At 37.9% G+C, this 25,057-nt stretch overlaps 1 protein-coding gene across 1 annotated transcript; it reads left to right on the plus strand.

Moving 5' to 3' along the window:
• The first annotated feature begins 829 nt into the window (after positions 1–829).
• Positions 830–23,651, plus strand: LOC146517820 (uncharacterized). The gene is made up of 13 exons (XM_085159256.1): positions 830–1,042; positions 1,178–1,483; positions 3,922–4,005; positions 4,131–4,162; positions 5,498–5,626; positions 14,641–14,818; positions 15,460–15,771; positions 16,062–16,361; positions 16,451–16,780; positions 19,475–19,609; positions 20,044–20,099; positions 20,654–20,969; positions 21,651–23,651. Exons 1-12 carry the CDS (start codon positions 847–849, stop codon positions 20,966–20,968), a joined length of 2,373 nt encoding a protein of 790 aa, XP_085015382.1. The 5' UTR covers positions 830–846; the 3' UTR covers position 20,969; positions 21,651–23,651.
• The last annotated feature ends 1,406 nt before the right edge of the window (positions 23,652–25,057 follow it).

The following is a 25,057-nucleotide window of genomic DNA, read 5'->3' on the forward strand; positions in this document are numbered from 1 at the left end:
AATAACACAGTTATTCAGTTGTTTTTATGTGTTAGACAATAAAACTTTTATTATTGTGCTTTTTTCCCTCTTTTTCTGAAATATAAAACAGTAACTGTTGAGTTGAGGAATATCAGACAGGAGAGGGTTTTCAGGAAACACTGTTAAATGTTCAGCTTCTATGCCATATGTTAAAACAAGATCTAGAGTGTGATTAAAGTGGTGGGTGGGTTCTTTTACATTTTGAGAGAAACCAATTGAGTCTAACAACAGATTAAATGCCATGTTGAGGCTGTCATTTTTAGCATCAACATGAATGTTAAAATCACCCACAATAATTATTTTATCTGAGCTCAGAACTAAATTAGATATAAAGTCTGAGAAATCAGACAGAAACTCTGTGTAAGGCCCAGGTGGACGATAGATGATAACAAGTAAGACGAGGCTAAGCATCAGGCTTTCAAATGAAGCTTGGCTTAGAACTGAAGAAGCTTCTCGGATGAAACATCTTCAAGAAAAGTCCAGACGCTTTTCTTTCCAAACTCCTTATACTACAATGACCTGGATGACTGAGAACCTTGACAGACATTTTGCAATTCATTTGTTATATATGGAGCTAAAAGGCACAGCTACAACACAAAAACACAACATTTCAAAATTGTTCACAAAGAATGAAACTGAACAAGAAGAAATAAAACACCTGTATGTTTTGTCATACACCATAATTATGCATTTATATTTATTTTAACTAATTTAGCTCAAACTGGCCATTTAAAACAAATGTAATAAGAGACATTAAAATAAATAACTGTGTGTGACTTTTGACGTCTGACATGATGTGAATATTTGTCTTTAGGTTGTGAGCGGATGTCAGAAGCAGCGCCCTGCGAAGAAGAGTGGGTTAAATTCATCTTCAATCCAAAAACACATGGAAGATTTCAAATGGAAAAAGTTGTTAATCTTCCTCAAAAAAACAAAATAAATCCTGGCAAGTTGATCATCAAGCAGCTTAATAATGCCGACAGCAACGGAAAACAATCCAAAGACACAGAATTTGAAGTTGGTACGAAGTTGTGTTTTTTTTGGTCCCATTAAAGAAACTTGATTTGCAATGTTAAATAAGATAAATGTAACGAAGAGTAAAATATCTGATACACACTTTACTGTGTTTTATCTTGGTTTTCTTTTTTCCCTTTAGATAAAGATGGGTGCCCCAAACCATTTAATCAAACTGCATACAGAAACAATAACACCACCATCACCTGTGATTCTCCTGATGGCAAATACAAGCCCGCTTTTTTCTGCAAACAGGATAGCTCCACTTGTCAGAACGTTTTACCAAAAAGCCCTTCTCCACAGCCAAACTGGAGAATCATGTCAACAAACAGCAGCAGCAGCATTTCCATCAGTCACGTGTCCTCACAGGATGCTGGAGTCTACTGGTGTGGAGTGAAATCAAGTGACAAAGAGTTTTTACTTCAACAAATACATCTAGAGGTTAAAGGTGAGTAATTCACATCTTCACCCTCTTATGTTTCAATTTTATATCAGGGCATGACTAAAATACTACGTCATAGTGCAGATGTAAATGAAGAAGTTACATGTTACTGAAGAGCTTTACGATAAGAACACAGAAGGCAGAGAATTTACTCCCAATACTACAAAAATGAACTTGAACTTGAATTTGTTTATTTAAAAGGGACAGTGCAGTTTAACATAGTCCAAGTACAAACATCAAACTGATGTAACGCACATAAGTTTATAGCTATTGCTAATTTTCAACAATTGTCCCTTGTTGGGCTTACAATCAAAATAGATACATTTTACAATAAAGCATACACTTTCATAAAACCAAATAACATCATAAATACATTTACAGTTAATAGACAATAAATTCAAATAACATTAAAATCATTAGTTAAAATGGCTACATCTCTGATTTCCCTTAAACTTTAACCTTCAATGTAAAGGATCTGATGTCTGTAATCAATTTGATTTCAGTTGGAAGTGTGTTCCACAGATGGCCTTTATAGAAAAAGCTGACTGACCAAAGGTAGATCTGCGATATAATAGCTTGCAGTTGCCGTTCACCTTGCTCCTAGTAATACGATTACTATCTTGTCTCTGGATGTATCTATTGAGACACTCTGGGGCCATCCTATTTATACATTTAAAGACTAATTTAAGATAACACAAATGATTAAAACTCTTAAAACTAAGTAGATTATATTTCTTTAAAATGTGACAGTGATGCCACCGAACAGTTTTTATCCATTATTTTTAAAGATTGGTTATATAAGGACACCACAGGCTGAATTATAGATGGTGTTGCTTGGGTCCAAACTGTCATACAATATGAAAAATGAGAGAATATCATCGAATGCATAAATAACTGAGCCGCTGAAGTGGGTATATAGTGCCGAATTAACGTAAAACAATTCAGATTAGCCTTGACCGTCTTAGAAATCTTCTTTACATGCTTGTCAAATTTAAGATGTGAATCTAAGATTATTCCCAGAAACTTAAAATCTTTGACCTTTTTTATTTCTTCGTTCCTTAACTTGATTTTAAAATCATCAGATGAACTTCGTTTCCTAATAGAAAAACACATAGAAACTGTTTTTTTTTCTTTATTCAATACAAGATGATTATGTTCCAGCTATTGTTGGACATCATTTAGATCAGCGGTCTCCGACCTTTTTTGCACCACGGACCGGTTTATGCCCGACAATATTTTCACGGACCGGCCTTTAAGGTGTCGCGGATAAATACAACAGAATAAAACTAGTACCGGTACCGAAAAAAATAAGATTTATTCATAACACACGTGAAAAGACCCAGGAAAACCGAGTAAACGATAAAAACGATAACAAAATAACGCTGAAAACCGATAAAAACCCTGAAAACTATACATTTCACACCTGAGCCTCAACTCTCACGGCCCGGTACCAAACGACTCATGGACCGGTACCGGTCCGAGGCCCGGGGGTTGGGGACCGCTGCTTTAGATGTGCCGTTAAGGTGTCTGCTGCTTCGCCAGGTGACTTAGCTGGTACGTGTATAACTGCATCATCTGCATAAAGTTGGCAGCTAGCTTTTGGACAACTGGCAGGCAAATCATTTATAAACAAACTAAACAGCAATGGGCCAAGAACAGATCCTTGGGGAATACCCATTCTGTTTTCCAACATGGACGACTTTTCTTTATCAACCCTCACACACTGCTCTCTTTTGTGAAGATGGGACTCAAACCAATCAACTGCTTGCTTTGCAAAGTCAAATTTTATCAACTTGGAAAGAAGTATGTCGTGGCTGACAGTGTCAAAAGCCTATTTTAGGTCAAGGAACACTGCACCCACAACATTACCATTATCTAAATTACACTTAATATTTTCAACAAAATAGCAATTTGCCCTTTCTGTGGAAAATTTTGGTCTAAAACCAAACTGCATTGGATGAAGCAGTAGATTAGTCTCTAAGTAATCAATTAACTGTGCTGCCACAACCTTCTCAAGCACATTCAAAAGAACAGGGAGTTTGGAAACTGGACGAGAATTACACATCAAGTCACGCTCGCCTCCTTTAAAGACTGGAGTAACTACAGCCCTTTCCACTCATGCTAGAATGCTAGAAATTATAAATATGTTTGCAACAAAACATTTTTCTTTTAATAGAAACATTTGAAGATCATTTTAAAATAACTTTATTGTGAGGTCAAAGGATAAAGACATGTTTTAAGTATTTTGTCGAGGTCCAGTTTAGAAAAAGCTGTGAAAAAATATTGTTTTTTTAATGTATCACTCTGAAATGTTTTCAGTGTTTTACACTATTAATATTTTCAAACTTTATGTTTGTAAAATTCCTCAACAGAGACCTTCTGGATGGTTAAAAAACAAACCTGTGGGTTAATTTTTTCTCTTTGGTCTTTCTTTTATTTTACAGATGGCTCAGAGGTTATCGTCAGTGTTACTGTGTCTGTAGCTGTGCTCCTGCTGTTTCTGATAGCACTGATCCTCATCTACAAACGTAAGAATGTTCCCAGTTTTATTTCATTAAATTAATGGTCTTTGGCAATTCCTAGTTAAACCAGATTTAAATTAAAACCAAACTATGAACTACTAATAACTAATTCTGCTTGATTGCTATTTTAGGAAATGGTGCAGCAGGATGTCATGTCAAAGAGGTTTGTGATGAAATGATTGATTTTTTTACTTTTATTTATCAAAACTGAGTTTAAAATCACAACAGCAGTCACCTCAGGGCACTTTATATTATAAATAAAGCCCTACAGCATAGGTGTCAAACTCTGGCCCGCGGGCCAAATTTGGCCCGCAGCCTAATTACATTTGGCCCGCGAAGCCATGCCAAATTACTATTAGAGCTGGCCTACTGGTATTATACAGCTAATATATATATATTGTTTAGTATTAAGCTTTGCTTGTTCCATATTCAGTTTTTCAGCAAAACTTGTTTGAGTCCATAAGAAAAGATTCATTCTTATATCTAGAGGAAGATTTTTTTTTCAATAAATATTAACGTTAGCCTGCGACTTTGTTCCAGTTTTGAATTTTGGCCCACTGTGTATTTGAGTTTGACACCCCTGCCCTACAGTAATGGAGAGAAAACCCCAACAATGAGATGGCCCCTTATAAGCAAGCGCTTTGGCGACAGTAGGAAAGACAAACTCCCTTTTAACAGGAAGAAACTTCCAGTAGAACGATGGTCAGGGAGAGGAGATCATCTGCTACAGCTGGTTGTGGGTGAGGGGAGGGAGACAGGACAAAAGACATGCTGTGGAAGAGAGATTCAATGAGCAGTAATAATAAGTAATGATTCAGTGCAGAGAAGTGTATAAACACATAGTGAGTGAGAAAGCTGACTGAAGGAGAAAAACTCAATGCATCATGGGAATCACCCCATGCAGCCTACACCTGTTGCAGCATAACTGGGAGAGGATTGAGGGTCACCTAATCCAGCCTGACAGCTAAAGGCTCCGTCGTCTTCCTTATGAAGCAAAAACTACACAGTCGACAGACGGATGTTAAAGTTTTTTCTTAACGTTTGTGACATTTCTGCAGGTTTATTGTAAATTCTTATTTATTACATGGTGAACTTTGCTTACTTGGACTTTCCAAGTCATCATGTTACACTATAATCCTATAATTGCTGTGCTGTTAGGTCAGTGGAATAGGTTGTAGTGGAAAAAGGTTGTGAGATTCAGTCTGCCCAGTGTTTTAGCTTTCAATAATCTCTCACTCTTCTTGTAACTGTTTGTTTTATTTTTTCATTATAAACATAATATAAACACACGTGAGTCTAGACAACAATGTAAACTCTCCAATGTCTGCAAAACTCAGACTTTACAACAAGACAAAAAAATATCAGCTGATGGTTATTCAAGGCTGAATAGTAGAAAAAATTGTAAAAAAAAAAAGTATATTTTTTGTTTCTGGCAACATAGGAACAATTTTTATGGATAGTGTTTAGACATAAACTCGTTTTCTGCTTATTGTTGAAGGACTGTATCCGTGAGGAGAGACAGGAGAACCTCCAGAACCCAGAAAATGCAGTGAACTCGATTTCCATCAGTGCCAATAATCCCATAAACCACACTGCCTCACCACATTACGCTGCCATCAACTTTCAAGTGAGGTCTGAAAAAGCTGGCAGTGTGATACCCAGGTCCTCTGCCTGTGAGTATTCTGCTGTGAAGTTCAGCAAATGTCCAGACAACCTGACCGTGACCGAACCACACAGACTGGTGAAGTAGATCCTCCACTTATCAGGCAAAATGAAAATGGAAAAAAAGATCAGCTCTGTGAGGAACATGTCTGTTGCACAATTGTTAAAAATTAGCAAGGAATCATGTGATTACTTTGGGGTTTCAGGATTTAACCCTTTAAGACCTACCATAGAACCAAGTCCGCCAGAGCTTATATTATATTTTTACATGCTGTGGAGCCATTTTTGGGAGCATTTCAAGTTGCTATACATCAATACAACCAATATAGCCCAGATTTTAATAATATGTCTGCATTAAGTGCATAGTAATTACATAAATTGCAAAAAAGTGCAATAAACTACAAAAAAATGTAAAATCGTTTTTGTTTTTTTAACATATATTTCTAGTTAGAGAAATTTAAGAGGCTTATCCCTCAAAACTGTAAATACAAAAAAGTTGCACAAAATAGTTTCCCACCACAGGAAATTTATTTTGAGTGTCTTCATAGTTTTATTTTTGAAATACACCAATTTTTATACACTGCAGGAAAAATGAAAATAAATATTATAATGCAAATTTGCAAAAAAGCAGCATATGCATCAAAATAAACTATTTCCAGCAGTGCAATATGAGTCCTAAGCATCCCAGAAACGACACAGAAAGTCATAAAGTCAAACATAACTTTTAAAAACACCAGTATAGGCTCATGAGGCCCTGATGGTCACTTCCGATTTCGGGCAAGTCATGGCGGACATGCAAAAGTTCGCGCTGAGTCTATTCCAACATAGGAAGTGTTACAAACAGCTGATCGGATCGGCAAAGCGTGTTTCTGGAATATTATGTTTGTGTTGCTGCAAGTGCTTTTTATGCAGTTTTTGCAAAACTATATGTGGAAGGAAACTGTGACCGAGGACAAGCTGATGGCAGAAGATGTAAGTACAACTCCTCCTCCATATGCAAAAAAAATATTTGCACTAGCTCACGTGGTTGCAGATCTACCAGGATTTAAAAATAGTTACGCAAAACAGAGCGTGCCTGCTCCAATCGGTTTTAAAGGGTTAAACCAAGCTATTTAGATGAAAGTCTCACATTTATTGTGACAGTATTCGTCTGTTCGGAGGTCTTAGACTTCTGCCAGATTATCTACCAGTTCACATCAGCAGTGAAATGCATTGTGTCTCAATGGACCTGAGTTATTGCGTCATACCATGCTGTGGTATGATGCACAGAGTTGAACACAGTTCATTCAGCCCAATGCAGAGTTTGAAGGCTCTCTGCACCTGGACATGAGGCTGAGCAGAGGAAAACCCGAACGGCACAGGTGTCTGAAAATGATTCAGTTGTTACTGCTGAAGTAGTGACAGACACTGATTTAAACCAGTTCAGAGCACAGTTAGTGAAGGGGAATTTAAGCTGATACTAAAATGGAAATGAGGCACACGGGGAAATTTCTTCAAATTAAAGTCTGCTCTTCAATCACATCTAAATTGTTGTCATATTTACAGTTGAATGTGATGGTTTACAGAGACAAAAGTACAAAAAATGTGATGCACAAATACTTCTGAAGCTAACTGTGTCACCACACGGACAGGTCGATCCACCGTTCTCTACCAGTCAGAATAGTGGGCGGTGACTCAGGGAGTGAACTGGTCAGCAGTCCCACATAACATGAAAACAATCAACACAAGTGATGGTGTGAGTTTGACACACAAACCAGCTTTTCAGGATTGAGATTCATTGTTTGTTATTTGGTCACTTCATCAGCACTAGTTTGTTTTTACAGTTCTGTTGATGATGTAAAGTTGGGACATAAATACAGACTGTGGGGGATGTGTCATTATTATCTTTTTGTCATCAATTCCATAATTTCTCTGTGGAAGTCAGAGTTTCAGGCTGCATGTGAGAACTGTGTAGACTCAACTGATTCTCCTCGCAATAATATAATTTTCTATGAAAGTACTAAACGTCTATTTCTGTCACACTGTGCCACACACTTCCTGTTATTTATACTTATTTCCACCACTTATTTCCTCTTTATCAAGAAGAAGCAATAAGGTTTGGTGAGAAAATCAACTTAAAAGGGAAGGACAGAGAGAGATGAGGGAACAAAATTTTAGGTCAGAGAAGAGGAACGATCAAGAAACAACAATGGACGCCAAACACCCGAGAGACAAACAGCCAAAGGCAAACTAGTCTGACCGACCATTTTAGTACTAAGACGCATTTTAACCATAAATGTAGACAACATTTAGTTTCGTATACTTGATGATATATAGTTTGTTATGAGGAGGCAGTGCTAACCACTGTGACCACACTCTGACACACACTTGTTCATCCACACTCAAGATGAAATCTCAAACCAAATAAGGGAAACGATCAAACCTGGTGATGCTTTTTAGTCTTTACTTTCAAATTTTCTCCCCTGGTGCAGAAATATTGGAGAAAACTGTTTATGTGCTTGATTTGTCTGTAAGAGTTTATACGTGAGATTAGTGTCATCCTGGTTTGACAAACAGCAGATCGAGTTGTGTTTATTTCTTCCAGCTGTTTGCGTATTAAATGTGTTTCATAATTCAGTTCGTGAATTTGAATGAATTGGCTTTGATAATGAACACAAAGCTTGTAAACAGATACAAACGTACACTTTCTATCATTTTTGTGTCTTGAAAGTGTACAAATGTTCTGTCTTTGCTTTAAAAAGTTGTGTGTTGGTCATGGGACTGCTTATATGTGCTTCTTTTAAAACCACAGCTATTTTAATCACCACCATCTTTTTCTACTCCATCACTTCCTCCTTCTCAAATCACACCCTCAAATATTTGAGTTATGAGTCAACCACAGCAAACATTTCTGGCACAACTTCACCTACTTTCAAGGTTTGAACCAGCTGACATATACCAGGTTAGTATTGGTTAATTGGTTAAGTCACGCCCAAGTAAATACTGGACTAAGTCATTAACGATGAAGACGGGGTGAGGAGACATAATCCACACCTGTCTTAAAATACATGCATGAAACACATAAAAAGAATATTACAAATATACAAAAAATGATAACAAAGAAAAAACATTTAATTCAAAAAGAAGTCAGTGCAGCAGTTAGATTTACAAACAAGAGGACATCATCACATGGATTAACATTTGTGGAGAGGTCCTCATTTATGTCTCTCAAATTTAGACTTAAAACAAGACTACTTACTCCCTCTTTTACTGGAAAAATAAACAGAAATAGATAAATAGAAGTGAGAATGATTGACAGAGCAAAGTAACTGGTAAAAAAGAATAAAAAAGGGTACAGTTCACAAAAACTCATTGATAGAAAAATCCTCATTCATACCTCTAGGGTGCAGACTCGTAAAACAGAATATCCAAAATGCTTCTCTTTTTTTCCGGATAAAATTAATATTACCACCTCTTTGGTTTAGTTTAATGGATAGATCATTAGATCATTCGTCTTTGAGGAAGTTGAGTTATGATTTAACCTCATATAACTCTGAACGAGGTGGGACTATTTCGACCAAATGATATTATCTCATGTTAGTTTATAGTGACAGGATGTTTGTAGAAATGTGACAATCAAATATCTGATTGAAAAGAGCTACAAGTGATTGCATAAGAGAATGTTTTCAATGAGCATGCAGACATTACTCGCGCTGTACATTTGACTGGGGTAATGACATTAGCACTGTTGATGTGCTGGAGGATATTAATGAGCTTTAGTTGACAAAATGATGACAAGGAACACTTAAATATCTTAGCTATTTAAATAAATAGCTATTTACCATCTTAAATAGTGGCTCAGGCGATCAGACAGATCAACGGCAGGTGGTTGATGAGGCCAGGTGCCGGGGCCACGGGCGGGAGATGAGAACTCAGACAGAAGAGAGGGAGAGACAGCAACACAAACACATGGCCTGAAACTAGGTCAGTCAGGGAGGCATGGAGACCATCACAAGACCATAATGGAACTAATAAAAGTAACTTACTGTAATTTACTCTACTTATCTAAAAATCTTTAAAAACACTGGGTGCAAAGGGCTTTGACAACCAAGCAAATACAAATACTACATTTAACCAGAAAGATGGACATTAGTGTCAAAGAGTAAAGTTAGGACAGAAGACAAAAAACAACATAGTGGACACAAATGAAATTATTAATAGAACTGAGTAAACAAAAATAATAAAAAAAAGTTTTGCAAATGACTAAAAGCTATAAGCGATGATCATGGACCAATGAAAAAAAAGATAAGTAACATCACGGTATGATCTAAGGAGCTTGGAAAGAAAAGCGTCTGGCCTTCTGTAAGTCGCTTGAAGACGTTTCACCTCTCGTTCGAGAAGCTTCTTCAGTTCTAGGGTCACATGGTGGAGAGTCCCACTGTGGGAGTTTCCCCCCAAAGAGGGACAAAGGCCCCCTAATGATCCTCTACCTAATCACATGAGCCAAGGTGTGAAAATGGGTGTAGGTCACAATCAGCTAAGGTTTCAGGTGAGCTCATTGTGAAACCTGGCTCCACCTTATCATGCGAATTCCTGAGGTCAGATGGTCCAGGATGTGAGTGGGCGTTAAGGCGTCTGGGAAGGGAACTCAAAACTGGATTATAGATGGCAGAGAGTTGGTGTCGTAAACCACCGCCTCTGTTCAAAGATGGTCGCTCACAGTGGACATAGATGCTTCTTTCACTCCTCTTTCAAACCATCTGTCCTCTCTGTCCAAAATGTGAACATTGGCATCCTCGAAAGAGTGACCTTTGACCTTTAGATGCAGATGGACAGCTGAGTCAAAATAATTTTGGAAATTGTTGCACTCATCTTGTGCTTAGATCTGCTTTAACGTGTTTGCTGCTCAGTGACGTTAATGTGATCCACATCCTGTTGTCTTTACGCAGGCTGACTGAAACTATAACATTGGGCACAGTGGAGGATATGTCGTCACCCTTTTCATAATTCCTGTTTATAATGATAACTGCTGTTGTTATCAGGTCTGTCACTACTCTGTAAAACGTTTTCAGTTTTAGAGGCAATAAAGCTATTTCATGTTTACAGTTTGTAGTTATAATTGTCAGTTTCAGAATCTGCAGACAGAAGGGATTAGTTTTTATTGTAGTGCTGGTACGGTGGGTGAAATAACAACTTAAGATCTAGTTTTGATGATATTTTATATGTAAAATATCAGATGACTCGTGTAGTTATTCCTGTAATAAAAATGAAAACACTCAAGATGTATTATAAAACAGAAACAACACTGAGGTGCTGCTTCTCCACTTCCCACATTAAACCAAACTGTTTTGGCAGAAGATAATAATTCAATAATAATTAAATAATACAATATGACATATAACAATACAAAAACTGGCACACAGCAGCTCACCTGTATCATATATTCAGTGTGGCTGGCCTCTCCCTTAGCGATAGGGTGAAGAGGTCAGCCATCGGGATGGGTGGCTGGCTCCTTCACATTGAAAGGAGCCAGTTGTTGAGGTGGTTCGGGCTTCTGAACTTCTACTGGGCACCTCCTGGGTCAGGTGGTCTGGGCATGTCCCACCGGGAGGAGGACATGCTGTAGAGATTATATCTCTCGACTGGCCTGGAAACACCTTGATGTTACCTGGGCAAGCTATAGGCGGCTATTAAAAAAAAAGCTATAAAAAACGATACGTAAATCGCTCCGTGTGCTCTGCTGAAATAAGAATCTGCCTCCTTGTTACCTGCTTTGACCTGTTTGTGACAATCATGTTGTGTTGTGTTATGCCATCATCACACTGTTATCCACTGGACTATTTTTGATTTTAGGCTAACTCATTACCTAGGGGTGGGGGGAAAAATCGATACTGTGTAGTATGGTGATGTTTTGTTTGCTAATAATGTATGGATACAGGGACAGCAGAAATCGATATTTTGTTACAAAAAGGTTTTTGTGCTCTGACTTCAGAGCATGTTGATCCTTTTTCTGAGCAAGAATCCTGACATTCCTTCACTGTCCAAATGTGTTTAACTTTTTTTTTGGCAGCAATAAACATGACAGTTTACTTATTTTAATTTAAGACATGTTTTATTTTAATTAAGTTTAAAACTTTTTTATTTAATGTAAAATTATATTTTGTTTTAATTTACTTTCAAATTCTTCAGTTGCTGAAGGGGCTGCATAGTTTTCATAAACTGCATAGTTCAGAATAGCTATAATTGTACCAGATGGTTGATTCAGTTAAGTTGGACTAGACTGTAATACAAATCGTTCAGTTTGTCAACAATCAAACTGAAATGAGAGAAAGACTGAGTGTGAGACTTTGATATTAGAGAAAATGAATATTGATAAAGTTTACCTTTATGTACAGAATCTGAATATCGCAAAATATTTTTAAAAATTGCAATAATATCGTATCGTGCGTTAAGTATTGTGATAATATCGTATCGTGGGATGTATGGTGATTCCCACCTCTATCATTACCACAGTGATCTAGTAGTACCACGGGGTCAGGGGTGGACGGGTGATTTTTGAATGTGTACTGGTAAAAAACACATTAAAAACAACAATAAAAATGCACATGCAAACATGAATACAAACATGAATTTGCTTTCTTCATTGCAATAATATAGATATTTGTTGGGATGTTAGAGACTGGAACTCTCTACTGTGCAGTTTGTGTTGTTTGCTTTTCTAAAGTTGTGATCATGTAGTGTTAAAGTTTCATTAATGTCTGCTGGTTTTATTGTAAGTTGATGACATGAGAGTGGATATTAAATAGCATTAGATGAATAAAAATAAATGAACTGTTTTGTCTTTCATGTTATATTCCTTTAACCCTTTAAAACCGGTCAGAGCAGCACGCTCTGTTTTGCATAACTATTTTTAAATCCCGGTAGCTCTGCAACCACGTGAGCTAGCGCAATAATTCTTTTTGCATATGAAACCGGAGGAGTTGTACTTACATCTTATGCCATCAGCTTGTCCTCGGTCACAGTTTCCTTCCACATATAACTTTGCAAAGACTGCATAAAAAGCACTTGCAGCAACAAAAACATAATATTCCAGAAACACGCTTTGCCGATCCGATCAGCTGTTCATAACACTTCCTACTTTGGAATAGACGTCAGAGCGAACTTTCGCATGTCCGCCATTACCTGCCCGAAACCGGAAGTGATGTCATTTTCGCGGAAATGTAGTTTTTTTACCATCAGGGCCTTATGAGCCTATACTGGTGTTTTTAAAAGTTATGTTTGACTTTATGACTTTCTGTGTGGTTTCTGGGATGCTTAGGACTCATATTGCACTGCTGGAAATAGTTTACTTTGATGCATATGCTGCTTTTTTGCAAATTTGCATTATAATATTTATTTTCGCTTTTCCTGCAGTGTATAAAAATTGGTGTATTTCAAAAATAAAACTATGAAGACACTCAAAATAAATTTCCTGTGGTGGGAAACTATTTTGTGCAACTTTTTTGTATTTACAGTTTTGAGGGATAAGCCTCTTAAATTTCTCTAACTAGAAATATATGTTAAAAAAACAAAAACGATTTTCAATTTTTTTGTAGTTTATTGCACTTTTTTGCAATTTATGTAATTTCTATGCACTTAATGCAGACATATTATGAAAATTTGGACTATAATGGTTGTATTGATGTATATCAACTTGAAATGTTCCCAAAAATGGCTCCACAGCATGTAAAAATATAATATAAGCTCTGGCAGACTTGGTTCTATGGTAGGTCTTAAAGGGTTAAGACAACAAACAAACATATTTTAAGAGACTGTGATAGTAACAATTTTTGCAAAAACATGAGAGCTAACCGATATGGACAACAAATACAAGTCTTGTACACATTACACCTACAGGAGCTGTTCAGCTATGGAAATACCTCAAAGCTGCAGGTGCAGTTTTTGCTGATGATAATGAGAGAAGAGGTGTGGAAGTCTGCAGTCACTGAGTCAGTAATGTTAGTCGCTGTTACGCGCTGTGGCCTCAGCAAGCTTCCTGTGACCCTGGTGCGAGATGTACATTAAATGAAACGATGGTGATCATGCACGTTTTATCTTTGCTTTTATTAATATGCTTTTAGCCATAGAACCAATAACCCCTGAACCTGTACGTGTAAAAGGAAACATTCTTGTAAACCACAGAAAACATCAGAGGAAGTGGTTTGATACTGAAGGGTGGAGGCTAATTTTGTGTGTTTGAGATAAATTACTACATGCAATATGAGTAGCGTATCAATTATCTCAAAAAAGAGGTATTAAAAAAAACTCTTGTCTTAGCCCCAGTGGGTCTGTGATATGAAGGGAAACGAAGCAGGCTTTTATTTTTGTACAAAATGATCTCTGAGATTACAGTTAGCTGAAGCTGTTGATGTAATCTATCATTGCCCAATAAGCAAAACCAGCTACTCTTTTAGTTTAGTTAAAAACAGCTTTTAAAACTAGAGGTCTTAAATCTGCAGACCTGGATCACTAAAAAGGTCCAAACCTGCAGTTTCTCTCTCTTTTTAAATCAAATGTGCAATCTAATGATCCCGGGAGGGACATTTTATAAAGCATTAAGAGTCTGAATCATCCCAACACTGAATTCTTGTTTTGGTCATGAAAAAATATTCAATTTAGTTACATTTTTTGTTAATGCATTGTAATGCACACATAATAAGACACTGAAACTGATTTTAATGTATCTTTAAATGGCTCATTAATTGTTTCCAGAACATAATTGTACTTTTTTAGCCGGTAATTGACAAAATCTTAAATATGTGAAATGCTTCAGATTTTTCATGCTGCCCATAAAAACATGTAAAAAGTATCTAAATCAGCTTTCCAGTTCAACCAGGGAAATTTTCACCAACTCGTTCACACTGACGCACACAGCATTTATTTCCTGTTTACTGGCAATCAAAAGAAGTAAGTTACACAGAGGGAGGAGCTGTGTTTAAGGAAAAAAATTAAAAAGGACAGACAGGAAGGCGGGGCGAGAAAGTTTTAAGTCACATACGGGTGAAATTCAAGAAACAACCCCGGAGAGTCTCAGAGAAACCAGTGAAAGCAAACAAGCCGAGGATACATCAGACTCTTAAAGAAGCATCGACACGCAGCACGGTGATGTTACTGCTACTACTCATCGTCTCACTGACAGGTAAAAAGATAACTAACACTTGTTAATACAACAGACTACTGAATGTTACATTACAATAAATATGCTGCTGGTGATTATGTGTTTTCGATTGGTTTAAGCGTTTTATTTTTATTATTTATTTTTTCAATTTCTTACTTTTTAAGTCTGTTCATATATTTTAAAAATGGCAAAAAGGTTTTTACAACTCAAGCAAACAATCCCATTTTAATCATATATAATATATAAATAGAAAAACTAAAATTGTGCTCATGCACTTTAATAAAATATACCATCTTAAAAATGTTAACATTAATTATGTGCACCATTTGTTTTCTTTTACGTAACACATTTCCGCCTTGTTTATTAAAGCTTTTAGGAAGTAAACGTCTGATTGGATAATCTCGGGTCGTACCATCTGAACATAGCAGCCCGAGTCTGTCGCTACAACAAACACTGAATTTAAATAGTTACATGGATGAGACATCATCCAGGCAACAAATCAAAAACAGGTCTTAGTGTACAAATATCTTTGTGGTATAAGAAGTGTTAAAAATTGTATTTCTCTCATATATGTCAAGAACAAACATGCATGAAATTAATGTTGACTTTGACTACGTGGCTGCAGCTCCAGATTCTTACAAAGAGATTTTTTTCATTTTCAGGTTGTGAGGCTGAATCTGAAGTGAGAGCGTGTCAGCATCGATGGGCTGAAATCACCTGCAAATATCCTGAAACAAATAACAAATATCAGTATATTGAAGTACTTCTTTCCAATAGAACATCTGTACGAAGCTCTGAGAAGGACGTGTGGGAAGATAAAGATAAAGGCAGACTTTTCCTCTACCATGATACAAAAAATAAAAATCTCAGGGTTGCAATAAGACATGTTAAAGAGCGAGAGTTTGGAGAGTACAGGTGTGTTTTCCATCCATCCATTTTCCCATCTGACATACAGGAAGGAAAACTGGAGACTGGTAAGAAATATCATCATCCTTGTGTCAGACACCAGACGAGGCACACACAGGAAATCAGAATATTTGATTAAAAAATCGATGCAGAACAAAACAGGAGTTTAGGAAACACTGGGAACTTTTTTCTGGCTCATGAGCTGCAGTACGAACTTTTCTAAAACATTTCCACAGTTAGTGAGTCCCCATCTATTCAAAGTAATACAGCCAAGGACATTTCAAAAAGTCACCTGAACATAAAAGAAACACGACAAGTCCTTAAAATAAACTGCTTTAATTCTCTGGTTTGTTTACAGAGCATGTAAACTGCTCGCGAAAATTTCTCAGCGTGTACAGAACAGCGAACAGCACCATCACATGTGATTATCCAGATGTTTACAAGTCCCACAGAAAGTTCTTCTGTAAAAAGAACCATTATACCTGTGAGAACATTTTATCAACAAAAGGGAAGTTTACTCTCACAGACAGCAGCCGTGCCTTTAACATTTCCATCAGTCATGTGGCCTCGCAGGATGCTGGTGATTATGTGTGTGCAGTGGAATCAAGTGATGGAAGTTACAGATATTCACACACACATGTACACCTGAAAGTTATAGGTGAGTATTCCACATGTTCAGTATCACAGGTTTAAATGATAAAAGCTGGCTGATAAGCTGAAGGCAAATATTTGTCTTTTTGTCTTCAGATATTCAACCTGTAACAGAAACTATTGGGCAGAACTTCACATACCAGTGCAACTACAACCAGGATGTCTCCTCATGTATAAAATTCATCTGCAAAGGAGAAGATTCAACTGTGTGCAAACAGCTAGTAACCACCACAGAGCCTGACGTGAAACAGAGGTTTATAATGAAAAAGAACAACGGGAGTATCAACATTACAGTGAGAGAAGTAACAGCAAACGATAGTGGGATATACTGGTGTGGAGCAAGAGTCCCTCACAAACACAATCAAACACGTGACGACTTCTTTGATGGATTTAATTTGACTGTAGGTAAGTTGTGCTGTTTGTTGTGTGGGTGACTGTCGAGATCAACCTATCAAAGAAAATATGTCACTTTTTAAGACATTTGCTCGTCGTCAGTCAGAAATCAAAAGGAAATGTGAGGTAACACAGACTGTTTTCTCCTGGACTATAAGTGGAGTATTAGGGCTATGCTACAATCATAATTAACAGCAATAGCAGGGTAATGTTTTGTGATATAACAACATCACGTCTTTAGTTTCCCTAGTGCACATAACAATGGATAGAAATTAAGAAAGGCTTTAAGGTACTGGTTACAAAACAACATCATAAATAAAAGTTTCTTTTACATTTTACTGTGTGACAGTCCTGTGCAGGCAAGCTTTAGTAACAAAATACCAGCATTTAAAATGTTATACTTAAGCTAGGACACTTTTGTCTTTGCATTTGTCTTATGTTGCATCACCACATAAGTCCTCCATATATTGTGTCATCAGTGATAGCAAATCCTTGGGAAAAGTGAAAAATGTCCTAATTATATTTGCCCTAATATGCAGCCTACAAGCTGCAAGCAGATGATGAAATTTTCCCTTTTCTCTAACATGTCATCAGAAATATCCCAAATTTCCTTAAAATATGACATCATTTTAAAAGGTTGATGTCCCACCCCGACTAACTTATACTTAAAAGTGCAGTCAAGACCTTTAGTTAATTATTTAACATCAATATTATCGATAATGATCGACACCAGAAACTGTGTATTAAAAACATACATTGGTTTCTAGACTTTTGAAGTCTGACTGATAAGGTTTTGGGTGCCACCATGTTGTGTGTTCCGTACGCTGTAACAGTGAAACACACAGAAGCACATCTGCTTATTAGCAGTTTAACAGACTGCTAATGCTAGCATTCTATTAGCTGCATGGCGTGCACCACATAGCAGGCTGTACAAATCTGCTCAGTCACACCTCAAATGCTACTGAAAGGTCTGGATCAGAACTAGTGAAAGTGAGGTCAAGGGATTAATTAATAGGTGAGTAACAAAGAATAATTCCTGTGCATCATTTGCATCGGTTACAAAGTCTGCAAAAGTCTATTCTACAAAAGCACTTGACAAAGTTCACTGTATGAATGTAATAACCTCTGAGGCTGTTGCTGTTTATGCTTCAGTCTTCCTGCACCACCTTCACCACCTAACTAATGCTGTCCATCCCACGGACTAACCTCAAATCCCGTGGTGATAGATCCTTCTCTGTGGCAGGTCCCAGACTTTGGAATAGTCTCCCCTTAAATATTAGATCTGCACAAACACTGGAGCAATTTAAATCATTACTAAAGACACATTTCTATGCCCTGGCTTTTAACACACTATGACCCAAGTATTTTGGTCTTATTTGAATTAGTTTAGTTATTGTTTTAATTCTTTTACTGTCCTATTACTGTTTTTTATTGTTATTATTGTATTACATTGTTGCTTTTTAATGCCATTTTTATATTGTTAAGCACTTTGTGCAGCATCGGCTGTTTGAAATGTGCTATATAAATAAATTTGACCTTGACCTTCACCACCTGCAGAGGTGTGACGTGAATATTTACAGGTTTATCTTGATGAACATTCATTTTCCTATATATATTTAATATGAAGGGGAAATCTCAGAGCACAATACTTTTTAGAAAAACTTTTCCCCCACAGTGCAGTCTTCTTAATACGGAGCCTCGCAGGGGACATGGGAGAAAAAAAAAATTAAGACGGACTTTTGCGAGATCTCGCAAAACAAACTCGGGATCTCGCAAAACTTTTGCGAGATCTCGCAAACGTTTTAGCCGCATTCTTCAGACGCTGGCTCGAAGCCGACCGGGAGGTCGAGGCACGATGTGCCGGGAAAGCGGTGTTCCTCCCGGCTGTAGTAGGTCTCGACCTCCCGATAGCTCGAAGCTAACGGGAGGTCTCGACCTCCCGTTAGCTTCAAGCTAATGGGAAGAATGCGGCTAAAACTTTTGCGAGATCTCGCAAAAGTTTTGCGAGATCCCGAGTTTGTTTTGCGAGATCTCGCAAAAGTTTTGCAAGGTCCCGAGTTTGTTTTGCGAGATCTCGCAAAAGTTTTGCGAGATCCCGAGTTAGTTTTGCGAGATCTCGCAAAAGTCCGTCTTAATTTTTTTTTCTCCCATGTCCCCTGCCTGGCTCCGTATCTTAATATTCAAGGAAAACATATAACATGTTCACAGCGTCAGTGTTTTCACCTGGGGAGGGCACTAGTCTAGCTTTTAGTTTATTACAACAAGTCCTAGAGTCCATCAGCCTTAAACATCTTTAAGTTTAATCTGCACGATATCTGAAACTCTCTGTAACTTGCTTTACTGCAACAGAAGAATTTAGTTTAGAGAAGTTATTATAATGTCTAATGTCTGTACTGCTGAACCTTTGACGATATGTTGCTGTGCAGGATGTGAAAAATGATTTCAAAATATTTCTGTCTCAAAACAAACAAAAACCCCAAACGTTTGAGCTTTTTCTTAAAGGAATAAGACTTAATATTCAAAATTGTGTGTTTTGCATATTAACATCAGTTGTTTCAGTTATATAAGACATACGACTTTCTGAACACTCTCTTTTTCTTCAATGTCTGACACAAGGAAGTATTCCACATCCACATGAGAACAAATTTGGTGAGAGTGTACATTTACTATCTCGCAGAAAACAAACATTTTCATGACGTCACGACAGTGTTGTGTGATGATCGCATGTGAATCAGTTTCCAGTCATCCTGACTCTTTTTGTTTTTTCTGAGGCAGGCGTTGATGTGGTGTTGATCGTCTGTATGGCTTTTCTGCTGCCAGTGCTGCTGATGGTTGTGATAGTTTTGATCCTTATTTACAAACGTAAGTTCATTTATCACTTACCTTCATTTTTACACCGATATGTAATCATACATCTGGCAGAAAGTTGCCGTGAGCAGGGGGGCAGACAGGTGAGATTTCCAGATCTAAGATGTCTAAGGTGGTTAGTTTCTAGCAGGTAAAAAGTTGGCGAGAAGGACCAGTGACAGAGGAGGCCGACCAGCACTATAGTGGTACTAACAATCTGGCGGAAAGTAAAGGTATCTGTCCTTAAATACTGACAGGTTATTACTAGAGATGAGCCGTAGTTGAGGGAAGCTGGATGTGAGAATCGGAGCTTCCATTGTGGAAAAATATGCCAAACAGCAACACACACACTGGATCCTGACAGATGTCAAATGAGGAGCTAGTTAAGTCTCAGCTCAGTGACGTGTTGAAATGAATCTACGTTGTTCTGTTTCTTCTTGATTTCTCAGGCCTTTCACCTTCAAAGGATACAGGAAGTGAAGCAACATCACAGAATATCAAAGATGTGAGTGAATGGTGCACTATGTGTGACTGTGACTGTGCTATGATCCATGCAATCACAGGGAGCTTTCTGATGCAGGACCATATACTTGGCTGCCAGCAACCACATGCCAACCAATCAGTCAATGCATATTTTTTTACTAAAGACCTGTGGTTGCCAGGGGGGTCACTGACACCTCTCTAGTCCACTGTGTCCAGGGAATTAGCAGTTTCCTAGCAGCTGCCAGCACCCTGCAGCAACAACAGCAACCAGTCAGAGAATACACATGAAAGTAGAGTCATTGCCACATCATCAGCAGAGTGTACCTGCAAACACTGACTGATTGAAAGCTCTCCCAAGTAAAAAAATAGTGAACTGATTTAATGGATACATGATTAGAAATCCCTGGTTTCGCTTTTTTGACCATTTTCATTGCATTTTATTTGCCAGCGTTCTGAACTAAGCATTGCTTAACAGTTTTAGCAACACCAATTTGAATTTCAAGATGTACAGATAATGATTGATGGTAAACCTCATAAACAGTTCAAACTGTCATTTCTTCTCCTCTTTCTGGCAAGGACAATATCTATGAAGAAATAGAGGAGCATTTCCAGAGTCCAGGCTCAGAAAATGCCACAAACACAGTTTATCTCACGGTCGATCATCCTACAAACCATCCCGCCTCACTCCATTACTCCACCATCAACTTTCCGATCAGCTCTGACATAGCTGCTGCTGAGACACTGATCCTCACGCCCAGCTCATCGGCCTGCAAATATTCGACTGTGAAGCACAGCACGAGTCTGACCACGTCGACTGCCACACACCCACTCAGACCTCCACAGGAGCCTCTCTACTCAAAAGTCGACAAGTTGAAGCCAAAACAGAAATAAGGTCTGTGAAGAAATATGAAATACATTAACTGATTTATGTCAAATTGTGTATAGTAATTAAAAAAACACAAAGAGGTGCAAAACAAGTGTATCAAAATGTTGGCAACAAACTGAAAAGGAAGTGTGCTGACGTAGAGCTCGACATGTTGTGAAACCAGTCTGATAAGATGAAACTTGCGGTTCTGTTGCGTAGATAAATTCTGTCTACATTTCCTTCCTTGAGATGTTTTTGGTTACAAAATATGAATCTGCTTGCATGCGTCTCTTGTTTGTCCTTGTGCTTTTATAAATGCTGGTATAGTGACAGGATTCACACAATTTTGTAATATTTCTATGATCACAGTTCCCACATTTCTTAGTGGAATCTTGTGATATTTGGAAATGATAAAAATAGGTTAAATCCAAGATTTGAAAGGAAATCTATTTTTAAATCAAACTGGAAATGTCTTTATTCTCTGCGTGGTTATGTTTAACTTAAAAGGACTCCATATTCAGCAAAAAAGCCTTGATAATGTTCATGTTGCAGTAAGTCAGAGTAAGCCTTTACCTCAAACTGAATTAAATAAAAATTACAGAAAATTTTATTTAAATACACATAGCAGCATCATTTTTAATAAAATGACATCAGGATGCTGAGCCTCCACTGGTTTAAATCTGCACTCTCCGTCATTCTCCCTTTCAGACTCTCACTGATGCAATCCACCCCTGTCAACCTCAAACCCACCTCAGCTGGAGCCATCCAAACCTCAGTCTACATCCTCACCACCACCACCTAGACTCTGGGGGGTCCTGTCCTAAATCTTATCACTGCTGGGATTGTGTTCTGCCATGATGAGCTGCTGGAGTCTGACTGCCAAATACAATCATTTCTCTATGTCAGTCAATCATGTTCTTTTAAGTGAACTCTCCTTATTGAAACACTTTTGAGACACCTCCCTGGTATCCTTTTAACATTCCCACAGACTGCAGTGCTGGGAAAAACGGCGTTACTTTTTTCAAGCAGCTGCGCGCGCTCCCGCGGACGGTAATCACGATCACTGTCTAGCACAACACTTGGAGCTAAGGGGGCAAAACAATCGCATGAGTGCTGCTGTTTGACTGAAGAAGAATAAAGTAGTCGTGGTAAACCAATCACATGACCACTTAAAGACAAAGCAACAAGGTGATATATACCAGTTTTTAAATTGTGTTGATAGGCCAGTAAAACCAGAGTCATGATAAACAATATTTTGTTCGTTGTTTCCTCAGTAGTTTTGTCACGTTTACTGTCTAAGGACAGCGCAGCGAGCACTCTCTGCTTATGAGCAAAAAAACAAACAAAAAAAAAAACAGGGGAAGTTTTAGGAGTGACGGCGAGAGAGAGAGAGAGAGAAAGACAGCGGAAAAGAGAGAGAGCGAGTTTTGAGATGTGAGAGATTTGTGACGTTTAGCGTGTTTGGAGCGTGTAGTCAGTGGCGGTCCTAACCCGTTTGGCGCCCTGGGCGAGCACTCCCTCTGACGCTCATTGCTCATTTGTCTTCTTTTCTATTTTTTCTAAACTGAGCACCTGATGGCTTTGAACTTTTCTTGTCCATCTTACATTGGTTTTAATTTTGCACTCCAGTATGAACACAAATCCCCCAACCCGAGGATCACCACAACATAACCTAACACACCTACACCTTAGTTCACAGATTCACTTTGTCTAAGGTGCATTTCTGGGATTTCACACAACCCAGGATTCAAACCATGAATACATAATGGACTTGGATTTACAACATTATAAATGAAATGTGCTCTATTTGGAAGCAGCAGGGCCCCTCCCCTTTCGACGGGTTGTGTGAGACTTTAAATCATCAACTGTAAATTTTAAATTTTAAATTGTTATTGATCCCTTTACCCCTGATCTTAAAGTGTATATTTATTTTCTTACTCTTCTTATATTTATTGTTGGTTTACTTGCACTGCTGTAACTGGAGCCTCGTCGTCTCGTCTCTCTATGTACTGGACTTATGTAGCAGAGATGACAATAAAGTTTACTTTGACTTCAGCAGCGAGCAGGCGCACCGAGGGCTCTCGCGCTCACCTTTCGCGTATAGAATTTCGAAAAAACATCGGTGCAAATTATAAGTCTGTATCATATTATTGTTGGTTATTAGACGCTGCTCCAGCCACCAGAGAATCCCCCGCCGCCCCGCCCTCTCCTCCCTGTGCCGCAAGCAGCAGGCGCACCTCGCAAACGGAGGGCGCCCTTACTCCCAGCAAATGGGCGATAGAAAACCGATTGGTGCCTATGACATTCCCAGTATGCGCTGGCTGATGTCGGGGCAGCACGAGTAAGAGCATTTTTTATTTTTTGCCGATGCCCGTGATGCCGCCCCCCACCACGATGCCGCCCCGGGCAACCGCCCGTGTCGGACGTATCAAAAACCGCTACTGTGTGTAGTTCATGTGTTGTCTTGTGTAGTTAGTGTGTAGTGTTGTGGATAGTTTTGTGTTGTGTGTCAGAACAATGAGGCGACTGCTGTCTCCAGGTAGAAACAGGAGTGACACACCTGCTGCTGTCAGACCTGCAGGTATCAGGCTGTGATGTTCTCCTTTATAGTGGACAGAAATTATTTTTTGGAGTGGCACAAATAATCTGTGTGGCATCTTATTGAATGCAGAACAGCTGATTGTTATGTAAATAGTGTGAAATGGTTATTTGAAAAAGGAAAAAAGGTAAATGGATGCAAATAACTTTGTTGTTTGCAAAACTTGTGCATATGATTTTAAAATTGACAATTTATATTTGCATTTAAAGTTATGAAATATGATTCATTAAACATGTTTGTGGTTGTTACAGTAAAAAATATAAGTTTTTCTACTCTGTTTTTATGTTTTTTGTCTGATTTTAGATCAACTGTGTTAATACAGTATTTCAAAATGAAAACATAACTGTAAATTCAGACACGTGAGGTTGTGCTGAAAACAATGATACCAAACAAGGTAAATAAATAGTTTTTAAAGGTAAAATGTGGAGGGAAAATCAAAAGTAGTTAAAACTGGCCAATTATACCCTGGACCCCAGAGGGTTAAACATTTTTTTTCAAGTAATTTTTTTCAAGTAATTAATTACTTTTAGAATATTGTAACTCAGTTACTAACTCAGTTAGACTGACAGACTGTACAATTTACAAACGATTTCAGCATTTGTCTTCTAAGTCACTTGTGCCAATATTGAATGATTTGCATTTTACAGGGATCACAGAAAAACCTCAGCTAGAGGTTCAGATTACTTGGTATGTTTTACTGGGGAGAATGAAACAGATGTGCTGTGGGTGCTACTTTTTACGACATCTGAGGTTAGTTTAACACAACAAGATCACTGTTTAGAGCAAAAATAAATTACTTAAAAACACTGTTTTTGTTTAACTGGTGATATTTCCATGCATAAGGTTGATGGGGAAGTGGCAGCAAGCAAATATAGATAAAGCAGTGAGAAAATGTTCTTGTCTCCTTTTTCCCATCATATTGTTCTCACTCCAGTGTTATTTGAGAGTCGCTAACCTTGCAGCTAAAGCATACAGTGTACATTATCTGTACTGAGATGGAGTGAAGTCCAGTCCACTAATGCCACCTGCAGTAAAGAGCCATTATCTAGAACCAGATTAACTTCCGACACATCTTTACTTGGCTTACTGATCAGATTTTAAATCCCATTTCATGTACAATACATCTGAAACTTTGAACACTTTTCTGTTCCTGCTTCTTGTAAATAAACTATTACCTAAATAAAATGTTGTTGTGTATTTATTTTGAGCTGACACCAATGAGAAAACACATGTCTGTTTATACACCTTGAGCTTTAGAAATCATCACTCCTATCATTTGGTTCTTAGTTCTTACTTGGTGGTACAAGCAAGAACTAACCCAACTAACATCAACTGTACCAACCTGATTCAAACCTGTTTTTCATATCTATAATCAAACAAAATGAAATATATACATGACATATATAAGTATGATGGGCCGTCTGGACCAAAAATGCCAGGGCTGGTTTGTTTTTTTGCCATGTCGGAGTTGCACAGCAATCAGCAGTTAAATGAACATGTCATTTGTTGATCTAGA

Source organism: Neolamprologus multifasciatus, chromosome 5 (genome assembly GCF_963576455.1).
Source record: "Neolamprologus multifasciatus chromosome 5, fNeoMul1.2, whole genome shotgun sequence".
Taxonomy (NCBI): Eukaryota; Metazoa; Chordata; class Actinopteri; order Cichliformes; family Cichlidae; genus Neolamprologus; species Neolamprologus multifasciatus.

Bases quoted from the DNA above. Each gene is read 5' to 3' on its own strand.
- LOC146517820 (XM_085159256.1), top strand. From the start codon at position 847: ATGTCAGAAGCAGCGCCCTGCGAAGAAGAGTGGGTTAAATTCATCTTC. The intron at 5,627-14,640 runs GTGAGGTCTGAA...TAAAAAGGACAG, and splicing joins ACGCTGCCATCAACTTTCAA to ACAGGAAGGCGGGGCGAGAA. The intron at 15,772-16,061 runs GTAAGAAATATC...GTTTGTTTACAG, and splicing joins GGAAGGAAAACTGGAGACTG to AGCATGTAAACTGCTCGCGA.